We start from the raw sequence: 21,351 nt of genomic DNA, 5'->3' as shown, positions 1-21,351 counted from the left end.
TGATAACTGAGGAGGCCAGTCACTGGTATATATAAAGAGGTGGAAATGTTCTTGATAGTAAGACTGGAGGTTATTGGGAGAAGGCAGAAGAATGTTGAGGGGGATAATTAATTTGGCATAGTGGAATGGCAGAGTGGACTTGATGGCTTAATTACATAGAAATAGGAAATTCTGCTCACATCTTATGGTCTAGAAATTCAAAAAGCTCAGATTGGAGAAGCAACTTACCAAGTTTGTACAGTACATTGGTCACCAAACTCCCTTCCTCATCTGTGTCACTCTCTTCTTCCGTACCAGCGATCACTTCAGGTGTCACTCTTCGGCAAATAAAGATGTTGCCTAAATGTATGGCAGGAATAGGACATTACTGATTAGCCCTGATGTGGGCTCTCAACAGCCTAGCTCGAATTGCAGCGATGTGGACCTTCCCCCCACGGACAAAGTTGCCAGTTTGAAGGACCACACTAAAATGTGAAAGAAATTATCAGAATTACTCAGGTCAGGCAGCATCTCCGGAAAGGGAAGCAGCTAATGTTTCTGGTTGATAGCCTCCCTCAACTGAGAGGTCATTAACAGAAATAATAATCAGTCACGGGAGTGATCAGAGTCCGTCCCAGAGTGCAGAAACACCTGTCAGCCACCAAGTCCAACTCATTTCAGAATCTCGTTTCTTGTCTAATGGAAGTGTGTTGTTTTGTGACAGCAGTACTTACACACTCGAATAAATGTAGAGGAACATGGTTCCCAATGGGCATCCTCGAATGGTGGTGCCATCCACTATTAAAGGGCATCATTCAGGATATACCCTCTTCTCGTTACTACCATCAGCGAGAAGGTACAGGAGCTTGAAGTTGTTTCAAGAACCACTTTGTTCCCTCTACCTTCAGATTCCTGAACAGTCAAAGAACACTACCTCACTATTTTACTTTATTGTAACTTAAAGATTATCTTCCCATGTGCTGTCACCATAACATTTCATAGCATGAGTGGTATTCTCTGCCCAGGGAAGAGGTAGAAGCTACCCCATTAAAGCCAGATGTATTTTACATAGCAGGGAATCGAGGGGTATGGGAGAAAAGGCAGGTGGGTGAATTTGGGCTCATAGCCAGATCAGACATGATCTTATTGAATAGCAGAGCAGGCTCAACGGGCCAGATGGACAACCCCTGTGCCTAGTTCGCCATGTTCGATTGTGGCCACTTGATTACTAGTCCAGTATCATTATGTCATCTTTTCTCACGGACTAAAGAGAACTGCATTACAGAGTTACCATGAGCTTGGCACAACATTATGGGCCAAAAGGTCTGTAAAGGTCCATGTACTATTAGAAAATGGAGCTCTATGTAGGAGGGAAGAGTTGAGACTGATGTTAGAGTAGGTTAACAGGTCAGCAAAAGATCACAGGCTGAAGGGCCTGTATTGTTCCAACATCGTGTGAATGGATGTCAGGCAATCAAATATGGTACTCACTTGGCTTGACATCCATATGAACCAGACTGGAGTTGTGAATGTACTTCAGCCCCATTGACACTTGCAATAGGATCTCCTTCAGCTCTCCCTCAGTCAGCAGTATCCCCTCCAGCAAGTTCCCCATCAGTGTGTCTGCCAGACTGCCCCCTGAAACCAAACAACATGTGAGTGCCGATTTGGAGTGGGAGCAGCCCTACCCCCCGAAAACAAACCACACCCGGTGTGCTGCTTCAGCTCCGTCCCAGACATTTCCCTCTTCCTGATGGACATGCCTCCATCAAGCAGCAACATCAGCCACAGGATAAAGTCCCCACAAGGAAGTAAACCTGTGGTACAACCTAATGTGCAAGTTTCAAGCAGGTCAGTGCCAAGTAGAGGGACAAACTAACCACATTGTCCCTTCTGATTAGAGCAGGGGTTCCCAACCCTTATGCCATGGACCATTAAGAAAGGGGTTTGTGGACCCCATGTTGGGAACCACTGGAATAGAGGACAAACCCCCCCCCCACCACCCAAACAAAGGTAGCACTGAAGTAGTGCCCAGTTTGCAGATATTACAGGAAAGTTGTCTGACAAATTGCAGGAAGTGTAAACACTTCAAAATCCACTCACTCATTTCCTAACCAATCACAAGGCAACGGAGATCCTGAAAAATGTGAAATATCAGAGTTCTGGGAAGCTTAAGGCACATCAGATCCATCATGATTCGGTCAGCCAGATTCAAACCTGGCTTGCCTAGAGAAGGTGACGGTAGAGACGCATTGTTGGTGTGGGTAGTGTTCTGCAGGGATCAGTGTCTGACGTACGTTTGGATGGAAATGTAGATGGTCTGATTAAGTCTGTAAATGACAAAATAAATACTGGCAGAGTTGCAGATGAGGGTGTCATGGGGACAGTGGGATATTGAACTGTTAGACATTTGGGCAGAGAAATAGCAGATTGAGTTTAATCCAGATTGTAGGTGTTGCACTTGGGGAGCGCAAATACAGAGAACGCGTACATGGCGGGACCTTTAGGGGCACTGATGTACAGAAAGATCTCAGTGTGCTAGCTCACAGCTCCCTCAGAGTGACAATGCAAATGAACAGAGTGTTAAAGGCAGCATTTAATATGCTTCAGATACAAAATGCTGGGGGAGCTCAGCAAGCCAGGCAGCATCTGTGGAAGGGAAGTCAATGTTTCAGGTTGAGACCCTTCACTTGGACCCAAAATATCAACTGCATATTCTCCTCAGATGCTGCCTGACTTGCTGAGTTCCTTCAGCATGTTATATGTTGCTCAAGATTGCCAGCATCTTCAGAATCTCATGTCTATGCTTACCTTCAGTCCGGGTGTTGAGTATAATGCAGGGAAATCATTCCAGCTACACTAAATTGTTTAGGCTGCTTTTGCAGTATGTGTGCAGTTCTGGCCACCCCTTTACAAGAAAGGGAGCCTTTGGAGATAATGCAGAAAAGGTTCACTACGATGTTGCCTGGATTAGGGAGTGGTAGGATCAAAAGGCTGGACAAACTTGAGTTTCTTTCTCTGGAGTGTTGGTGTCTGAGGGGCAACTTGACAAGAGTATGTACAGATTGAGGCAGGTACATGGGATAGACATTCATCTTGCAGAGAGAGTGTCAAATACTGGAGGGCATTACTCTAGGGAGAGAGAAAGTGTAGAGGAGACTTGGAGGCAATGCACACATACACAGTTTTTGGAACATGCTACCAGGGAAGTGGTAGAAGCATAGAAATTAATATATTGGAGAATAGAACACTGCAGCACAGGTCCTTCAGCCCACGCTATTACACCAAACATTTAACCGACTCTCAGATCAATCTAACTCTTCCCTCCCACACAGTCCTCCAGTTTTATATCATGCACGTGCTTATCTACAAGTCTCTTAAATGCCTCTAAGGTATCTGCCTCTCCCCACCATACCTGGCAGAGAATTCCAGACACACATCACACAAAAAAACCTCCAACATCCCACCTGAGCTTTCCTCCAATCTCCTTAAAATTATGCCCTTGGCATTAGCCATTTCAGCCCTGGGGGAAAAAAAATGTCTGGCTATCAACTTGATCTACATCTCTTATCTTGTATACTATCAAGTCACTTCTCATCCTCCTTCACTGCAAAGTGAAAGCCCTAGCTTTCTCAACCTATTCTCACAAGACATGCTCTCCAATCCAGGCAGCAACCTCTCTGCACCCTTAACTGTGCTGTTATGTAGCCTGTTCATTTTGACAAAATCCATAAGCTCCTGTTGCTCAGGCTCTGTTAGTGCTCCCGAATCCAGTGTTACCTTGCCAACAGGCAGTCCTTACCGTTACAATACTCGTTCTGGATCAGCATGTGGTCGTCCTCCGCCCAGGCTGAATAGTAGCGCACCACGTGGGGATGATGTCCTAGTACAGCATGTGCGTACACCTCGCGGAGCGCAGACTGCCTGTGGAACGAACAGCCGTGATAACGGATCGGGTTGGCCCAGTTCACCTGGAGTAAAGAGACTAGCAGCAACGGAGTGTGTTGCCACTCACACGGGTAATCATTTTACTGCAGTGAAAAGTTACAGATGTACCCAGGACTCAAGTTACAGGGAACTGCTGGATAGGTTAGGCTTAGATCTTGAGCATTGGAAGGCAAGGGATGATCTTATGGAAGGATACAAATTTTGAGTATAGATAGGTGTAGGCTTGCAGGCTCCCCTCATCCCCCATGTTGGGTGAGCCTAGAACTATCAATCTGGTGAACCTTCTCATAGAGGGAGTATAGAGAAGGTTCACCAGATTGATTCCTGGGATGGCAGGACTTTCATATGAAGACAGACTGGATTGACTAGGCTTATACTCACTGGTATTTAGAAGATTGAGGGGGGTCTTATTGAAACGTATAAAATTCTAAAGGGATTGTACAGGCTAGATGCAGGAAGATTGTTTCCAATGTTGGGGAAGTCCAGAACGAGGGGTCACAGTTTAAGGATAAAGGGGAAGCCTTTTTAGGACCGAGATGAGGAAAAACTTCTTTACACAGAGAGTGGTGAATCTGTGGAATTCTCTGCCATAGGAAACAGTTGAGGCCGGTTCATTGGCTATATTTAAGAGGAAGTTAGATATGGCCCTTGTGGCTAAAGGGATCAGGGGGTATGGAGAGAAAGCAGGTACAGGGTTCTGAGTTGGATGATCAGCCATGATCATACTGAATGGCGGTGCAGGCTCGAAGGGCCGAATGGCCTGCTCCTGCACCTATTTTCTATGTTTCTAACTACAGATCACAGGTTTAGGGTGAAAGGTGTATATTTAAGGGCACCTCAGAGGGATCTTCATCACTGAGAGGATGGGAATAGTGTGGAATGAGCTGCCAGCACAAGTGCGGGTTCAATTAGATGGGACTAGCCAGATCAGGCCAGCATGGACTGGATGGGTCAAAGGGCCCATTTCTGGGCTGTAGTGCACAACTCCACAATGCCATCAGCACACAGCATGAGTGATAGAATGTGTTACATTAGGTGCTGGCTAGAGGGAAGACAGGTACCAAAATCAACACTAATAATCTTGTACTGATCAAGCTTGTGTATACACTCGTACAAAATCAAAGAACTGCTGATGCTGTAGTCTGAAATAAACTGTTGGGAACACTCAGGTCAGGCAGCATCTGCGAAGAAAAACTGTGACAGCTCAGCCCAGGATCTCTCAAAGAAAACTAGCTTTAGGTCTCATCCTCCCCACCTTGACTACCACTAATGCACAAACTTTCTAGTGCTGAAAATCAAAGTAAATGTCACAATATATTACCTTGAAACTCAATTTCTTGCAGGCATTTACAGGAAATTGAAGCAATAGAATTTCTGAAACACGTCTTTAACCAAAGAGCAGTGAATCCATGGAATTCCCTGCCAGACGGCTGTGCAGAAAAGGTCATGGTATATTTAAGGCAGTTGAGGTTTTTGATTAATCAGGGAGTCAGAAGGTTACAGAGGGAGGGCAGGAGAATTGGGTTGAGAGGAATAATAGATCTGATAGAGGGATAATAGATAGTCTTGATGGGCTGAATGGCCCAATTCTGCTTCTATGTCCATGGTCAAAAAGTTTGAGACAGCATGGAATAGGCCCTTCAAGATGCATGACCCATTTAATCTTAGCCTAACCATGGGACTATTCACAATGACCAACTAATGTACCAACCAATAGGTCTTTGGAATATGGAAGGAAACCCAAGTACCTGGAGGAAACCCACGTGGTCACAGGGAGAACACATATTAGCAGGAATTGAACCCTGGTCACTGGTACTTTAAAGCACTGTGCTAACCACTACACGACGTACCATAAGCATACATAGACTATACACGTCTTTAACTTGGAATGGTTTTTCTCTTTCCAAAGTTGTCCAACTAGCATTATGTCTCAAGCACCACACTTAATTTTATTTCTCCAGTTATCCAAGTTAGTGATATTAACTACAGTTCAGCAGGTTTAGTATTCTGCACTGTTACAAAGAACTAAACTGACAGAGCTTCCCAAGGTACATAGAATATAAAACATTGAACAGTACAAGCTCTTCAGCCACAATGTTGTGCCAACCTTTTAACTCACTCAAGATTCAACTATGGGCACAAAGGTTTCTTATGTCCTCTACCACCATTCTTGGCAGCATTCCATGTCAAAATCCACTTCTGACATTCCTCCAATCACAAGACCATAAAATTATAGAAGTAAAATTATAGTAGAACTAAGCCATTCAGTCCAAAATCCATTCTGCCATTCAATAATCCCTCTATTATCCTTCTCAACCCATTCTCCTGCCCTTATCAATAACCCATCAACCTCCATTTTAAATATACCCAATGACTTGGCATCCAGTTATCTGGGGCAGTGAATTCCACAGATTCACCCCCCTCTGGCTAAAGTAACTCCTCCCCAACTCTGTTCCAAGAGGAGATTTACCAGGATGCAGCCTGGATTGGAGGGCATATCTTGTGAGAAGAGGTTGAAAAAAAAAAAGGACTTCTCTTTCCAGAAAGTGGTAATAAACTTGATAGAGGGGTATACAATGATAAAATGTGCTGCTCAAGTAGACTGCCAAACCCTTTCCTTAAGGAGGCAGTGGCTAATTCATGAGGAGCATAATTTTAAGGAAATTGAAGCATGGGGGGGGGGGGGGGGGGGGAAGGAAGGAAAAGAAAGTTTTTTTTTTTAATTTGTTGGATGCATGGAACACGCTGCCACACTGGTGGCAGAGGCAAATTCATTAGGGATATTTAAGAAGCTCTTGGATATGAAGATGGTTGATACAAAAAAAGTGTTAATTTTAATTAAATAGGTTAAAAGGTTGACATATCACTGACTGAAAGGTCTGCACTCTGCTCTAGTGTTCTACGGAAACACCCGCTCCACCTCCACTATCTAGACTTTTCAATAGGTTTCAATGAGAACCCCCCCCCCCCACACACACACACACACACACACACACACACACTTCTAAAGTCCACAAGGCAGAGGGCCAATAAATACTTCTCATACATCAACCCTTTTGTTCCTGGGATAATTCTCAAATCTTCTCTTCCCCCCCAACCGCCCCCCCCCCCCACCCAATGCCAGCACACTTTTTTTTTTTTAAAAAAAAAAGGGCCTAAAGAATCAGATCTCAGAGCCAGTGACAGCTAACCATCATGATGCGGATGTAGGAGTACGTGCTGCTGTCAGTTCAGGCAACACCGGCAACTGGCCTGGTTATTCATCAATTTATGAGAGTTGAGAATTTGTTCATTCAAGAGCAGAAACCTTCATCACTTGACACTCACTCATCCACTGAGCCAGACAATGGTCTCTTCAGCCGTTTAATGGCATATAGACAGCCATCTAGTCTCTTCACACATTTAAACACTGCCCCAAATTCTCCACTTCCAATCTTCTCCAACTCATAAAATTCTGTTGCGTAGCGGGAACCCATGTTCTCACGGATGTTGAGCTTCTAAGGGAAGAAACACAAGGATTATCCCTGGAAAATAACTTTCAATTCCTCCTTGTAGCTACAGTGAAGGGAAAAACCAATTGCTTTTGGTGTTTAGCAAGGAATTGAGGATTATGAAAACAACAATGTTTAATTTACAATGGTATGAATATCAGATCTTCTAATGTTAAAGTAGATTTGTTATATAGTATACAATCAGTGGCCACTTTATGTACATTGTGGCCACTGAATGCATGTTCTTGTCTTCTGCTGCTGAAACCATCTACTTCAAGGTTCAACATGTTGTGCATTCAGAGATGCTTTTCAGCACACTGTTAGAACCTGTGGTTATTTCAGTTACTGTTGCCTTCCTGTCAGCTTCAACCACTTTTGCCATCGTCCTCTGATCTCTCTTATTAAGAAGGTGTTTTTTCCCACAGAACAGCTCAAGATGTTTTGTTTATCGCACTATTCTCCGTAAACTCTAGAAACTTGTGTGTGTGAAAATCCCAGGAGGTCAACAGTTTCTGAAATACTCAAACCCCATTTGGCACCAGCAATCATTGCACGGTCAAGGTCATGTAAGTCACATCTTTCCCTACTCTGATGTTCGATCCGAGCAACTGAACCTTTTGACATGTCTGCATGCTTTTAAATAGAGTTTCTGCCACGATTGGCTAATTGGATATTTGACACACACACACATAATGGTGGGGTGACATATTCCACCATTTCTGGAATACTTTCTTGAAGTATTCCAGAAAAGCCCTAGAAAGTATTCGCAAACCCAGCTGATGTCCAAGTTTTGTTACTCACTTCACCTGGCATTCAGCATTAACGCATCAGTCCTCCGTTCCTATATCGGGTCATGTTTCACAATATCCTTGCAGTATTTGGAACCACATATCTACCCATGCCTATTCCCAGAATGTGTTCCTTTAAAGAAGGCTCCTCTGATTGACAGTCCAGCAGAACAGACAATTGAAGGGCAACAACCAGGAATATGGAGAAATTGAATGTGTTTCGGGTCCAGGAAGGAAAAGAAATCCATTTAAAGCTTGTTACAATCTTAATACAAAAGCTACAATTAAAGGATAGCAGAAGAATACCTAAACATTGGCATACTCATGATTATCAGGCAAAAGTCAACTGGTTGTTTGGGATTCTGCTCAGTGTTGGACTGTATTGGAATAATGTGAAGTTTGAATCAAATGATTTATGGTGGAGTGGCAAAACAAGTGTATAGCTAGGGTGCCTACAGCTTTGCTTTGCACTTACTGCATTTGCTAACGTGAAGCAGAGAGCAATTTTGCAAGTCTAGCAGGAGCAGAGGATGTTGGGAATGGTGAGGGTAGAGCTCCGTGGGAGGGGTGTGGACAGGTGGCAGAGAAGGCAGGTAGTGATGGTGCAGGTGGTGACACATCTAACCCCAACACACTGGACAAGATCATTTGATTCCAAGCAATTGGTTTATTGGCCATTACACAGAACATCTCTGGTGCTTCCTGCTCCCTTCCCCCAACAATGGTTCCTCTCTCCCTGTCCCCAATAGAGTGATCAGATTCAGGTTGATCACCACTATGTCAGGAAATTTGTTTTTTTGCAGTATAGTGCAATATACAAAATTACTTCAATACTGTGCAAAAGTCTATATACAAAGTGCTATATATAGTATACTGTATGCACCCAAACTTTCACATAGTATATAACATCCATCTGCATTTCCCTCAGTTACATGTTCGACAGATAGACTAATAGAACCTCAGTTTTAAACTGCAGTCAACTCCAAGCCCAGTTGCCCAAGGTCTGATACATCAAATGACCCACTGCTTCAACCAATTTTGAGCTGGGACTTAACCAAAGCCTGCAATTGTTTAACTTGGGGATCTGCAGTTAAAAGTAAACTCAAAGATCAACCCAACAGAAACAGATGTACTCCGAGCCACAATCAAACGCCAACGCAGAACTGCAGCACAGCAGGAAGAGTTGCCACTACACAGCACAGGCAAACCCCTGCCTCACTCCTGACCTCTGATGCAGTCTGTGTGGAGTGTGTCTGTTCCTCTAAGAGGAGTTTCTCCCCAGCTGCTTCCTCTTTCCAAGCTCATACTTAACTGTGAGTTGCAACTACTGTTGGTGGTGGCAGCTAGGGTATTTAGACCAGAACAGGTTAAAGTACATTTATCAAAGCACGTTTATAGTATACAACCCTGAGACATGTCCTCCTGCAGGCAGCCAAGGAACAAAGAAACATCATGGAACCCATTAAAAGAAACATCAAGCACCAATGTAGGGCAAAGCAAGTTGCACAAGCAGCAAAAAGCGAGCAAATAGCAGTAAGTCCCTGAAAACAGTCCAGGAGTGACAGCCACCCCGTCTGTTGAGTTTAACGCTGTCAATGATTGCAGGCCTCAGCCACACAGCCAGCTCCATGCCAAAGCAACATGATCAAAGCATGCAAGTGGCAGAAAAGTTGTGACCAAAAACACATGGAACATGGAGTCCACTAAAGGCAAGTCTGCAAAGCAAACTCAGTGAGGACACTGAACATTACACCAGTGAGGGGCAGATATGTAAAACAGGGGAATGGTGCTGGAGACCTGCTGTCTTTAATTTTAATCTTAAACATTTTAATTGTCTAGTATTGGAGATTACTGTGAATTTGCATTCCACTGTTAGGAACTAATAGAGGTTGAAGGAGGAATCTGATAGGAGTAAAGTGGACAATGACAGAAAGGGAGGAGGGAAACCAGAGGGAGGTGATGGGCAGCTAAGAGAAGGACTAAGAGGGGAGCCAGAATTGGGAATGGAGAAGGCGAACAAAATTAACAGAAGTTAGAGAAATCAATGTTCATGCCATTGGGTTAGAAACTGCCCAGACATAAAGTATAGAATTGCTCCTTCCACCTGACAGCAGCCTCATCATGACAACAGAGCCAAGGATGGACAAGTGGGACTGGGATATAGAATTAAAATGGGTAGCTACTCCAAAATCCCACTTGTTGTGGCAGACAAAGGCAAGGTACTCCCAATCTTTCACGAGTTGAGTTTATGATATAGCAACAATATCAAATCCAGCTGTAGAAAACGCCACTCTCAACTTAGCTGCATTCACAACCAAACAGAAAAGGAAACTACAGATACTGGAATCAAAAAACTAAAGTTACAGAAGTCCCAGTCAGTCAAGCAGCTACTGGGAGGAGAAACCAAGTCAACATTTCAGGTCAAAGACCCTTCCTGAGAACAGGGGGTGGGGGAAGTTAAGTTGACAAACCAGAACCTGGAGATGAAGGGATACATTAGACAAGAAATTGGTGAAGCAGTCTAGTGAAAAAGAGCATGCGTACAGACTGTAAATGAAGCACTTTATAGAGAAATGGAGAAGCGTGAAAAATGGAAATGTAGAGACAGTAATTTACCCGAAGCTGGAGAATTCAATGTCCACTTTGAGGTTGGAAGTGCCCAGAAAACCAGTTGTTTAGTTTATGTTGGGCCTTACTGAGATAAAGGAGGCTGCAGACAGAGGCCTGAATGGAGGTGAGAATCGAAAATTAAAGTGGCACGTACAAGACCGGGGTAACTCCTGCAGACACCATCTGTTCGACTGACTGTTCATCTAGTGGTTTCTATTTTGAGCAGGCATCAAAGCAGCAAAAGTACCTTCATAAACCAGAAAGGCACAATGAAAAGGATGATGGAATCGGATCTCAGCCAAGCAGACATGATACAAACTTGGGTCTGTTTTAGAACATGGCAATTGACCTCCTTGGGTAGTCAAACCTTGTTATAGGCCATCTCAGGCAGGTGTGGATTAATTCAATTCCAAGATACACAATAGAAATTGCATGCAAAAACAACTGATTTACCCCTCCATATCTTGCCACCACTCTTTCCCCTACCTTTACCAGCTACTAGATACCAAGTAAATTGCAACAACCCCAGATGAACTGGTCTATTGTAGAGCAGACAGGCAGTCTAATGCAGCTTTTGGCTCAACTCAGTGAACTAGTGTCCCAAGCTCGATCTTTCTCACCTCTGATGGCCACAAAAACTCTTCATTGTCTTCATCCATCATCTCAGCACGTTTCCTACCATGAAAAAGGTAGGAAAATTAGACATGTGCTAACTACATTAGGTGACAGAATTATACTTTCTGAAACTAAAGGAAAAAAACAGATTGAGCAAGGAATCTGCTGTCTTCTCAGTCCAAAGGTGACCCGTCTCTAAAGAGCACACTGTGCCAATCCCTTCACTGTTGGCCTATACTGCAACCGAGACACGAGGAGAGAGTGCCAGCAATACCAGGCTTTTAGGTGGAGTAGATGTGAGAATTTTAAACTAGAGTAGGGCCCAGTCTGTCATCAAGCCAAAGTGATACTAGCCCACAGGTGCATCAGAATGTTACTCCACTCTGCCTGTCTTCTATGCCTGATCTGATGACAAGTACAGCAGCTATGGGAGGTCAGAGACCATCATCCCCAGAAACCTGTCCAACATCTACAAGGAACATGTCAAGAGGATGTATGCAGCTCCAACACCCAAACTTGACATCCAGGACAAAGCAGCCCATTGGTATTTTGGCTAACACCAAAAACATCCATTCCCTCCACCAGGAACACACTGGAGCTCCAGAACCTACAAACAGAGTCCACAGCAGCTTTAGTCTCCTCGGTTCCAAAAGCAAACCTCAACTCATTCTCCTCTACCAAGAGGAGCTTCAGGCACATGGGTACACCACTACTTATAGGTTGTCCAAGTTACACACCCTCCCGACTTGGAAATACATCACCAGATCCAAACCTTGGAACTGCATCCACAATAGTACCTTTTCCAGAAAGACTAAGAAGATTTGGGGTTTACCAGCACCCTGAAAGGCATGAAACAATGGTCTTGCTAGCAACACTCAGGTGCCTTCCCAAAATCTGATGTATCAAAGCCTTAAGAACAGCAGAGTACAGGCTATATTGTGCCAACCTTTTAACCTACTCCAAGATTGATTTAACCATTCACTTCATCCATATGCCTACCCAAGGGTTTCCAAAACATCCTTAATGTATCTGCCTCTACCACTAGCAAGCTTTCCACACACCCACCAGTCACTAAAAACACTGATATCCTCCCTATATTTCTCTCCAATCACCTCAAAATTATGCCCATTGTATTAGCCATTTCCACTCTGGCTATCCACTCAACCCCTGCCCTTTATTGCCATATACACCTGTCAAGTCACCTCTCAACCTCCTTGGCTTGAAAGAGAAAACAGCTTTAAATTAATCCACTTTCATCAGTATGCACACACACAATATCTTCAAAGTACACCAAGCATTAAATCTCAGGGACATGGCACTTTTGAGAATTAATCAGGATCAAGATTTCAATTTTCACTAATCATAGTGCAATACTCATAGGGATGAGTAACAACTCATTTTTGGGTGAAGACAATCAAAGCTACAAGACTGAAGATTAGGTTGATCCAAAAATGAAAGAATTTTTGGACCAAACAGCATTTGTCTTAAGCTGCACCTAAACTGGAGCCAAATCCAAAGGCAATAATCCCAGTTACAGCAGGAGGCCTCATTGTGCACATATAGACTTTATGTTATAGATTAGCTCCATCCCCATCTGACTGACCACGTCTTTCAGTGTTGTACTGAACACTCAGTCTACAGTTTGATTGTTCCTGATGTATGGTGGCGGGGGTGGGAGTGAAGGAGGAGAGAATAGCACCAGATTTTAAACAAGAAACAGAATCACTGTTGGGTTATAAACACAAGAGACTCTGCAGATGCTGGAAGTGTACACAAAAGCACTGGAGGAACTCGGGTCAGGAAGCATCTACGGAGAGGAATAAGCTGTTGAAGTCTCAGTCTGATGCACTTTATTCCTTGTCATAGGGGCTGCCAGACCTACCGAACTTCCTCCAGCATTGTGAATGTTACCTCAACACTAGATTCACACCTTTGCTCTGCCTGTTGCCACAACCAGGATGTCCTAGTGGCCACTCATTTCAATTGAACTTCCCAATCCCATCCCGACACGACTGTCCATGGCCTCTACTGCCATGAGGCCAAACTCAGGTTGGAAGAGCAGCACTTCATGTTCAATCTGGGTAGCCTCCAACCTAATGGCATGAACATGGACTTCTGAATCATTCCATTGTGTTCCCACCCCCTTCCCCTTTTCCATTTCACGTTCTGATTATCCTCCTACTTTCTTACTTCCCATCACTGTCCTGGTCCCCTCCTCCTTTCTTCCATGGTCCACTGTCCTCCATCAGATTCCTTCTTCAGCCCTTTATACTCTTCCACTCATCACCTCCTCCCACCTTCCCCCTCATCTGGTTTCACTCATCTGCAAGCTTGTATGCTCCCTCCCCCAACCTCCTTATTCTAGCTTCTTTCTCTTCCTTCCCAGTCCTGATGAAGGGTCTTGGCCTGAAATGGCAATTGTTTATTCCCCTCCATGAATGCTGCCTGACCTGCTGAATTCCTCCAGAATTGTGTATGTTGCAGTTGACTTATTCCAATTCCATCTCTGGAGATTTTTCCCCACATTTTCCCAACTCACCATCAGCACCCAGCTACATTCAAATCTTCTTCATTCTTCAATGCGATCACAACAGATCTGCACCATAACTCAAACCCCAATGCCCCTTGCTAGCACATCTTCCATTTAAACAAGCTACCAATCACTACCTTTTGCTGGAGTTTGTGACTACAATTAGAATGTAGAACATTACAGCATAATACACATCTTTGGGCACCCCCCGCTCCCCAACACTGTGCCAGCATTGTAACCTACCTTAAGATGAATCTAACCCTTCCCTCACATAGCCCTCCATTTTTCCATCATCCACAGGCTGATCTAGGAAAGTCTTAAATGTCCCCAATGTATCTACCTCTACTACTACCCTGACAGCATGTTCCATGCACTCACCCCTAAAAAACCTACTTCTGACATCCCTCTGCACTTTTCTCCAAACACCTTAAAATTATGCCTCCTCATATTAGCCACTTCTGCCCCCCTGGGGGGAGGGAGTAGTCTACGGTTGTTCACTTGATCTATGCCCCTCCTCATCTTAGTCACCTATCAAGAAAGATCCCATCCTCCTTGACTCCTTGGAGAAAGGCTCTAGCTCACTTAATCTTTCCTCATAAAGACAGGCTCTTTAGTCCAGGCACATCTCCGTGTGATGCAAGTAATTTCCAAATGTTCCTTGTCTGATACTCCAGATATTCCAGCCAAAAAAAACTTAATCTTTCAAAATACAAAAACGTCAGGCAAGTGAATCTTCCAGGGAACGAAGAATTCTGGACCATCCCATGGATTCATTTTGCTATTTAACCTTAAGTTATAGTAAAAATCTGCATTGCATTCCTAATACAGTAGTGTTACTTCCAAGATGTAGTGCTCAACATCCAAACTGAAAACTAATCAGGTCTTTGCAAAACTAAAAGTACACAAATTTGAAGAAACTATCAAGCAACGTACACAAAATGCTGGAGGAACACAGCAACTCAGAAGGCATCTATGAAGGGGAATAAACAGTCAGTACTTCAGGCCAAGACAGTTCATTAGGACTGGAAGAAGGGGGACAGATTTCCAGCAACTGTAGAAGCTCCGCATTTGTGCTATTGATACAACCATTCAAGTTATTGGAGCAAATAGGCAAAGCAAGACGATAAAACCATGAGATAAAAGGGCAGAAATTTAGGAAGAAGCCCCAGCCAAAAAAAAAGGAGCAAATCAGCTAAAAATAGACCAGGAATGGAGGAGCACAGATCAGATATTGCCAAAGCAAGGAGTAAAATGTTTAAGGAGACTGAGGTAGTTCTTCGCTCAGAATGGTGAATGCAGATTTGATTTTAACATTAAGGGATGTTTTGATAACTATGTAATAGAGGCATGGATGGCTATGGTCCAGGTTGATGAGATTAGGTAGAATAATAATGGCTGAAAGGCTCATTTCTGTGTGGTAGTTCTGTGACTACATGGACAGGAGAATTTTGCAGATTTCTCTCCACTTTGTCATCCTACCAATATCCTGCAAGTCAATTTTAGAAATGGTTATACTTCATAGAAACAGTTCCTACAGCTAACTTGCCCACATCAATCAAGGTGTTTATCTAAGCTAGTCCCATTTCCCTGCAAAATTTTCTATTATGTTTCTGTCCAAAAGCAATTTATATTATAATTGTATCCACTATGATAACTCCCCCCGACTACTACCCTCTTAAAAATGATAGCCCCACAGGTCTCTTGAATCTTTCCCCTTCACATCTACATGCTCTAATTTTAGACTCCCTGACCCTGGAAAAACTGACCATCCAACTATTTCATGCCCTTCCTGATTTTGCACACCTCTAAGAATCACTCAAGTTCTTATGCTTCAAGGAAAAAGTGCTCCAGTCTATACCATCTTTGTAACTGAAAGTAACACCCTCATTCATCTCTTCTGCACCCTTCAACATTCTTCCTGAAGCCAAGGGCTTGGACACTACTCATGAACTCCTGTAACATCAACCATGCTCACTGCAGAGAGCATTTTAAAATCTGTCCAGAACAGACAGAAAATTAAAGTTTCAAAAATGATTCAAAAACATTAAAAAGTTATTACAAACACTTTTGCGTGGCTTCAATTCTGCTTTACGGTTTTATAGCATAGTTTCTGCCTCCATTTTTAGAAAGTCCAATATCCAGAACACTGCAATACAACCCATCCACTTGCACTGCAACATCCATAGCTCAACACCAACTCACGTGAAGACATTCCACGCACAAAGGACAACATTTACTCATCCTTCCCATTTTGTTCATTAACAGCCAGTGGAATAGCTCAGTCATTCTCGCTTTCCCCATTGGGCACAAGATACAAAAGCACACACCAGCAGGCTCAAGAACAGCTTCTATCCCACTGTTAACAGACTCCTGAATGATAAGATGGACACTTACCCTCACAATCCAACTGATTAACAGCACTTTACTATTTAGCTGCATTTTCGTTGAACCTGTTGTACTTTACTTTGTTCGACCTCTATACACTAATAATTTTGATCTGTGTGAACAGTGTGCAAGACAAGCTGTTCACTGTATCATGGTACAGCTCACTTCAGAGAAAGGCACCAATTTTATACAATGCCCTCTCACTAAAGCACATTGATTTTTACCTGCCTCTTTCTTCAATTCTCTTCCGCCTCTTTCCTGTTCTCTCATTCTTCGTGCTGTGTGCAAGGCCCAGCTCATGGTACAGAGTTGGAGTGAAGGGGTTTACGTTCACTGTTGGAACCCAGTGGGGCTCAGAGCTGGCAGCAAAGCCCAAGGGTCGGCAAATCCGTGAGATAGGACCTTTATTGGCAGTTGAGATCTGCCCAGCTTTGGAAAACAGGCTCTGGAACAAAAAAAGATTGTGACTATTAGATTCAAAGGAAGAACAATGAAAAGTCTCACCCAGAGACTAAAAATAAGATACCCAGGGTAATAGTTACTGTTATTTTAAATCATTCTGCAATTTAAACATTTCAAAGATGGAAGGTAGGAAAAAAGGCAGGACCAAATAATATTTCTTCACGAGTAATGCTAAAGGAAAAGGTGCTCATGAAGCACTTCAATATCAAATTGCAAACAATGTATTCCTGAGACAATGAACAAGACAGATAACAAGCAGACCTTTGGCATCACAAAGAGGTGAGCACAAAGAGCATAGTTAGCAAAAGTAACGAGATCACCGATTAGGTAAACGAGATCACCGATTAGGTAATGTCGAATTCAGATCCAGGAACCAAGACACTAATGAGATGAAGGGAATGGCACTTTGGTTTGCTTGGGGAGGGCAGAAGCTAGTGTAGACCACTACTGAAATCCGACCTGTCATCAGGAGGCAGCAGACCTGGAAAAGATATAATCATGTAGAGAAAGCTGCACAAAATCAAAGCAAATTTATTAAATTACTTACTGTATACAGCCCCAAGATTCATTCTCAGCAGGCATTTCAGTAAAATAAATACAACAGAACATGAAAACACTATATAAATATTGACAACCAATGTGCAAATTTTAAAAAATGAGATGAGTTGTAGAGTCCTTGAAAGTGTGCCTGTAGATTGAGGAGTCAGTTGAGAGTTGTGGTGAATGAAGTTATCCAAGCTGGTTCAGGAGCCCTATTGTAGGGCAATGACATCTTGCACCTGCTGTGTAGGATCCAAAGCTTCTGCACCTCCTACCTGATGGTGGTAGTGAGAGGAGAGCATGGCCTAGTTGGTGGGGGCCCTTGACAGATGCTGCTTTCTTGTGACAGCACACCTTGTAAATACACTCAATGTTGGGGAGGTCTTTGTGATAGCCCACGCCTTATCCACCACTCTGTAGATTTATTTTTCCTAGGCACAACATGGCAGGATCAGTGATGGAGTTAGATGGGGAATGAGCAAGGCACATGTGATCCCTGGGAGAGGGTTAAATACCATTTGATTGGGCAACAAGAGACGCTTAAACTTACCCACTCCTCGATTAGAAATAGGCTGCTTGCATCATTCAACATACTTTTATAAATCACTTATCTTTTAGGTTGGGCTTCCTGCTGGAAAGGAAGCTCTGCAGAGAGCAATACAAATGTTACAGTAGACTAATGATTGTATGTACATACTTACCGCCCCTCCACCACTGTCAAAATCCTGGACCACCCTCTATCAGCTTCGTGGGGGTGATCATACTAGGAGGGTGGCAGCAGTGAGAGAAGGCAGCTCAGCCCCATCTCCAAGACAACCACGGATAGACAATGAGATGCTGGCTCAGACCCTAAAGACAACATCCCTCAATGAACAAGCAGTTTCATTATTAACACTAGGCAAGCTGCTACCAGATAGAAAATCTTCAGTCTCCCTCCGTAAGTGCTGTCTGAGCATTCCCAGCACAGGGGAGATGTACAAACGTAGAAACTTTAGAGAGATTGCAGAGATTTAACAGGATGTGGCCTGGATTAGAGAGGACAGTTTGAGCAAGCTAGGACTTTTCACTTCTGAAAGGAGGAGGACAAATGACTTGATAGAAGTGTACAAGGTGACTAGAAGTGTGTCAAGTGAACAGCTAAGGAGTCCCCGTCCCCCCAAAGGGGAGAAATGGCAGAAGGCAGAGTGGTAAGTACATAGAACATGTCACCAGGGGTGATGGTAGAAGGAGATACATTAGGGGCATTTATGAAACCTTTAGGTACATGAATGATAGAAAAATTCAGGGTTATGTAGAAGGGAAGGGTTAGATCGATCTTAGAGTAGGTTTAAAGTTAGCACATCACGGGCTGAAGGGCCTGTAGTGTTCTAGAACTCCAAATCTGCTCACTTTTCAGGCTCAGATATTTCTGACTGACAAGGGTCAGTCTTTCTGCTTTATTAAAAAGGGCACCATACACAAGCAAAGACAGGAATCACTCTTGAAGAAAGAAACTTGGGAGCCATTACACTTTAGTTCAAGTGTACAACTTGAGTCAGAGTGGAGGAGTTTTTAAAATGAGGAACAGACCCGAGAAACAGCAGTTCATTTCAGCAACATGCTAGAAGAATTCAGGTCAGGCAGCATCTATGGACGGAAGTGGACACTCCACATCTCACCCTGTTCCTCCAACATTTTGCTCCAGATTCCAGCATCTGCAGTTGCCCGTTTTCAATCACTTTAGTCCAGATTTACAACAGTAAATGATTGGGGGGGGGGGGGGGGGGAGAAAAGAGAAGAATTACCAGCCAAAAAGCACTAGCCACACCAGCAGGCTTAAGAACAGCTTCTATCCCTCTGTTAACAGACTCTTGAATGATAAGATGGACACTTACCCTCACATTCCAACTGATTAACAGCACTTTACTATTCAGCTGCATTTTCTTTGGACCTGTTGTACTTTGTTCTACCTCCATACACTACTTTTGATCTGTATGAACAGTGTGCTGTTCACTGTATCGTGGTACAGCTCATTTCAAAGAAAGGCACAAATTTTATACAATGCCCTCTCACTAAAGCACATTCAAGAAGGCAGAATCAATACCTAGGACCTCCACCATCCAGACCATACCATCTTCTCAACTACCGTTCAGAAAGAGGTTCAAAAGCCTAAAGTCCGACACTGAAAGGTTCAGGAACAGACTTTTTCCCCATAAGCATCATGTTCTTAAATCAATCTATACAACCTCAAATCTACCTTAGCAATGGAACACTATGGACCCCAAAATGACACTACCACAAACTTGGATTGCATTTTGCTGTTCACAGTATGGAGTAATTGTGACAATAAGCCACTGGAGCAGCACTCAGCCCATCAAGTCTGGATCCTGGTGGATTTATTGTCCCTCTCAACCTTATTTTCCTGCCATCTCCCCATAATTAGAAAGGCTGCCAAAGATTGAGAAAGATAAACCTCTGCTTTAAATACACCCAAGGACTCGGCCTCCATGTCCATCTTTAGCAACGAATTCCACAATCACAAGCACAAACAGGGGAAAATCAGGTGCTGGAAATCAAGCAACACACACAAAATGCTGGAGGAACTCAGCAGGCCAAGCGAAAGGTCTATGGTCGACGCTTGGGGCTGAGACCCTTCAGCAGGGTCTTGTTACCACAATCACCAAGTCTGTGACATACCGTGCCTCCCTTCCACACCTGATAGCATATACCTGACTTAACTCGCAAGTAGTTTCCAGAATGATACTGAATGCGCTGAAGCATTGGGAGCAGCAGGAATGGACAGATATTCCACCTACTTTGGGAGTGTAGGGAGTGTCACAGAGTCGCAGTTTCCTCCAGTTCATGCAATGAACGGGTGACTCGGGACGCTCGCTTGTCGCGGCCAGACCGACCCCGGGGCTCCGCGGCGACCTCTTCTTCGCGGACGGAACAGCTCGCCGAGCGCAGACCGGGAAGCGGCTGAAGGGCGAGTCGCATTCCCCGCTGGGCGCCGGCGACGCGGCGTCTCGTTCTTGGACACGGAGGTTGTCGCAGAACTTGGCTCCGACCTCCTCTTCCTCATCGCTGGAGAACTGGAGCTTCTGGGCGATGGCACTGAGGGGCAGGCGGCTCATCTTAGACACGGGGCGAACACTCGGCCGGAGGAAGGCTCGTTGTAAGCGGGCGAGACGGACCCTTCCTGATATCCCTCAGCGGCACTCAAACCAAGCCGCTAGCCCTTGGCCTGATCCCTCCACTCACTCTTGAAAGTTGACCTCGCTGTCGCCAAATCACGCCTTTATACCCAAGCCCTGATTGGGTCACGCCTGACAAAAGGTTGGGCCGTGTTGATTTTACCGCCTGTTCCTAGTTAAGTGCACGAGGGTAGGGTGAGGGGTAGAGTGGAGTCGTTTACACACGAATATGTTTCGCGTCGAAGTACTGTGAGCATTAAAATCACCTGACCATTAGCCAACAAACTTATAGTCTTCTATTGTACAAAAAAAGAACGGCCTTTCTTTGAAGTGTGAATATTATTTACCCCTCCTTGTGAAGCACCACTCGTAACTTCTCTTTCATCACTAGATGGATTTTTCTGCAGCTTTTAACCTCACTTTATTTTTGCCCTTTTTTAGTTTGTGCTTTACAACCTTTAGTTATTTGTTGAGAATTTGCACGGTATTTGCACAGAATAGGCCTATCTGTCCCTTGGACGCACCCTGCCCAGCAACCCCCAATTTAATCCCAGCCTACTGCCTGGCTGTACCTCATACACCACTGGTCCTCACCCTCTCTGCAATTTGAAATTACCTTTGTTTGAGCTAGCTCCCTCATTATACTCATCCCTCCACCCCATCAGTTCTGACAGAGGATCTTGTGGCTTGAGACATTAAGTCCATTTCTCTTTCCAGATATATCCAACAATTTTGGTCTTTATTCATATTTTTCTCCCCACTTTTAGGATGTTGGAGATCCTCAGTACATGATTTATTCCTGAATGAGACTCTTGTGCAAGCAAGTACCC

General features: G+C 44.0%; 1 protein-coding gene across 1 annotated transcript in view; it reads right to left on the bottom strand.

Annotated features, from left to right (window-relative positions):
• LOC140734110 (wee1-like protein kinase 2-C) overlaps window positions 1–20,576 on the bottom strand; it is a 31,403-nt gene extending 10,827 nt beyond the window's left edge. The window contains exons 1-7 of the mRNA XM_073057694.1: window positions 20,144–20,576; window positions 16,571–16,791; window positions 11,437–11,491; window positions 7,255–7,424; window positions 3,782–3,903; window positions 1,471–1,617; window positions 229–339 (exon numbers count right to left, since the gene is read on the bottom strand). Coding sequence (XP_072913795.1) covers window positions 229–339; window positions 1,471–1,617; window positions 3,782–3,903; window positions 7,255–7,424; window positions 11,437–11,491; window positions 16,571–16,791; window positions 20,144–20,461 — 1,144 coding nt within the window. The 5' untranslated portion in view covers window positions 20,462–20,576. The remainder of the gene's footprint in view (window positions 1–228; window positions 340–1,470; window positions 1,618–3,781; window positions 3,904–7,254; window positions 7,425–11,436; window positions 11,492–16,570; window positions 16,792–20,143) is intronic.
• Between the last annotated feature and the right edge of the window lie 775 nt (window positions 20,577–21,351).

Source organism: Hemitrygon akajei, chromosome 10, assembly GCF_048418815.1.
Source record: "Hemitrygon akajei chromosome 10, sHemAka1.3, whole genome shotgun sequence".
In the NCBI taxonomy this organism is placed as follows: domain Eukaryota; kingdom Metazoa; phylum Chordata; class Chondrichthyes; order Myliobatiformes; family Dasyatidae; genus Hemitrygon; species Hemitrygon akajei.
This window is presented reverse-complemented; position numbering and strand designations above follow the sequence as displayed.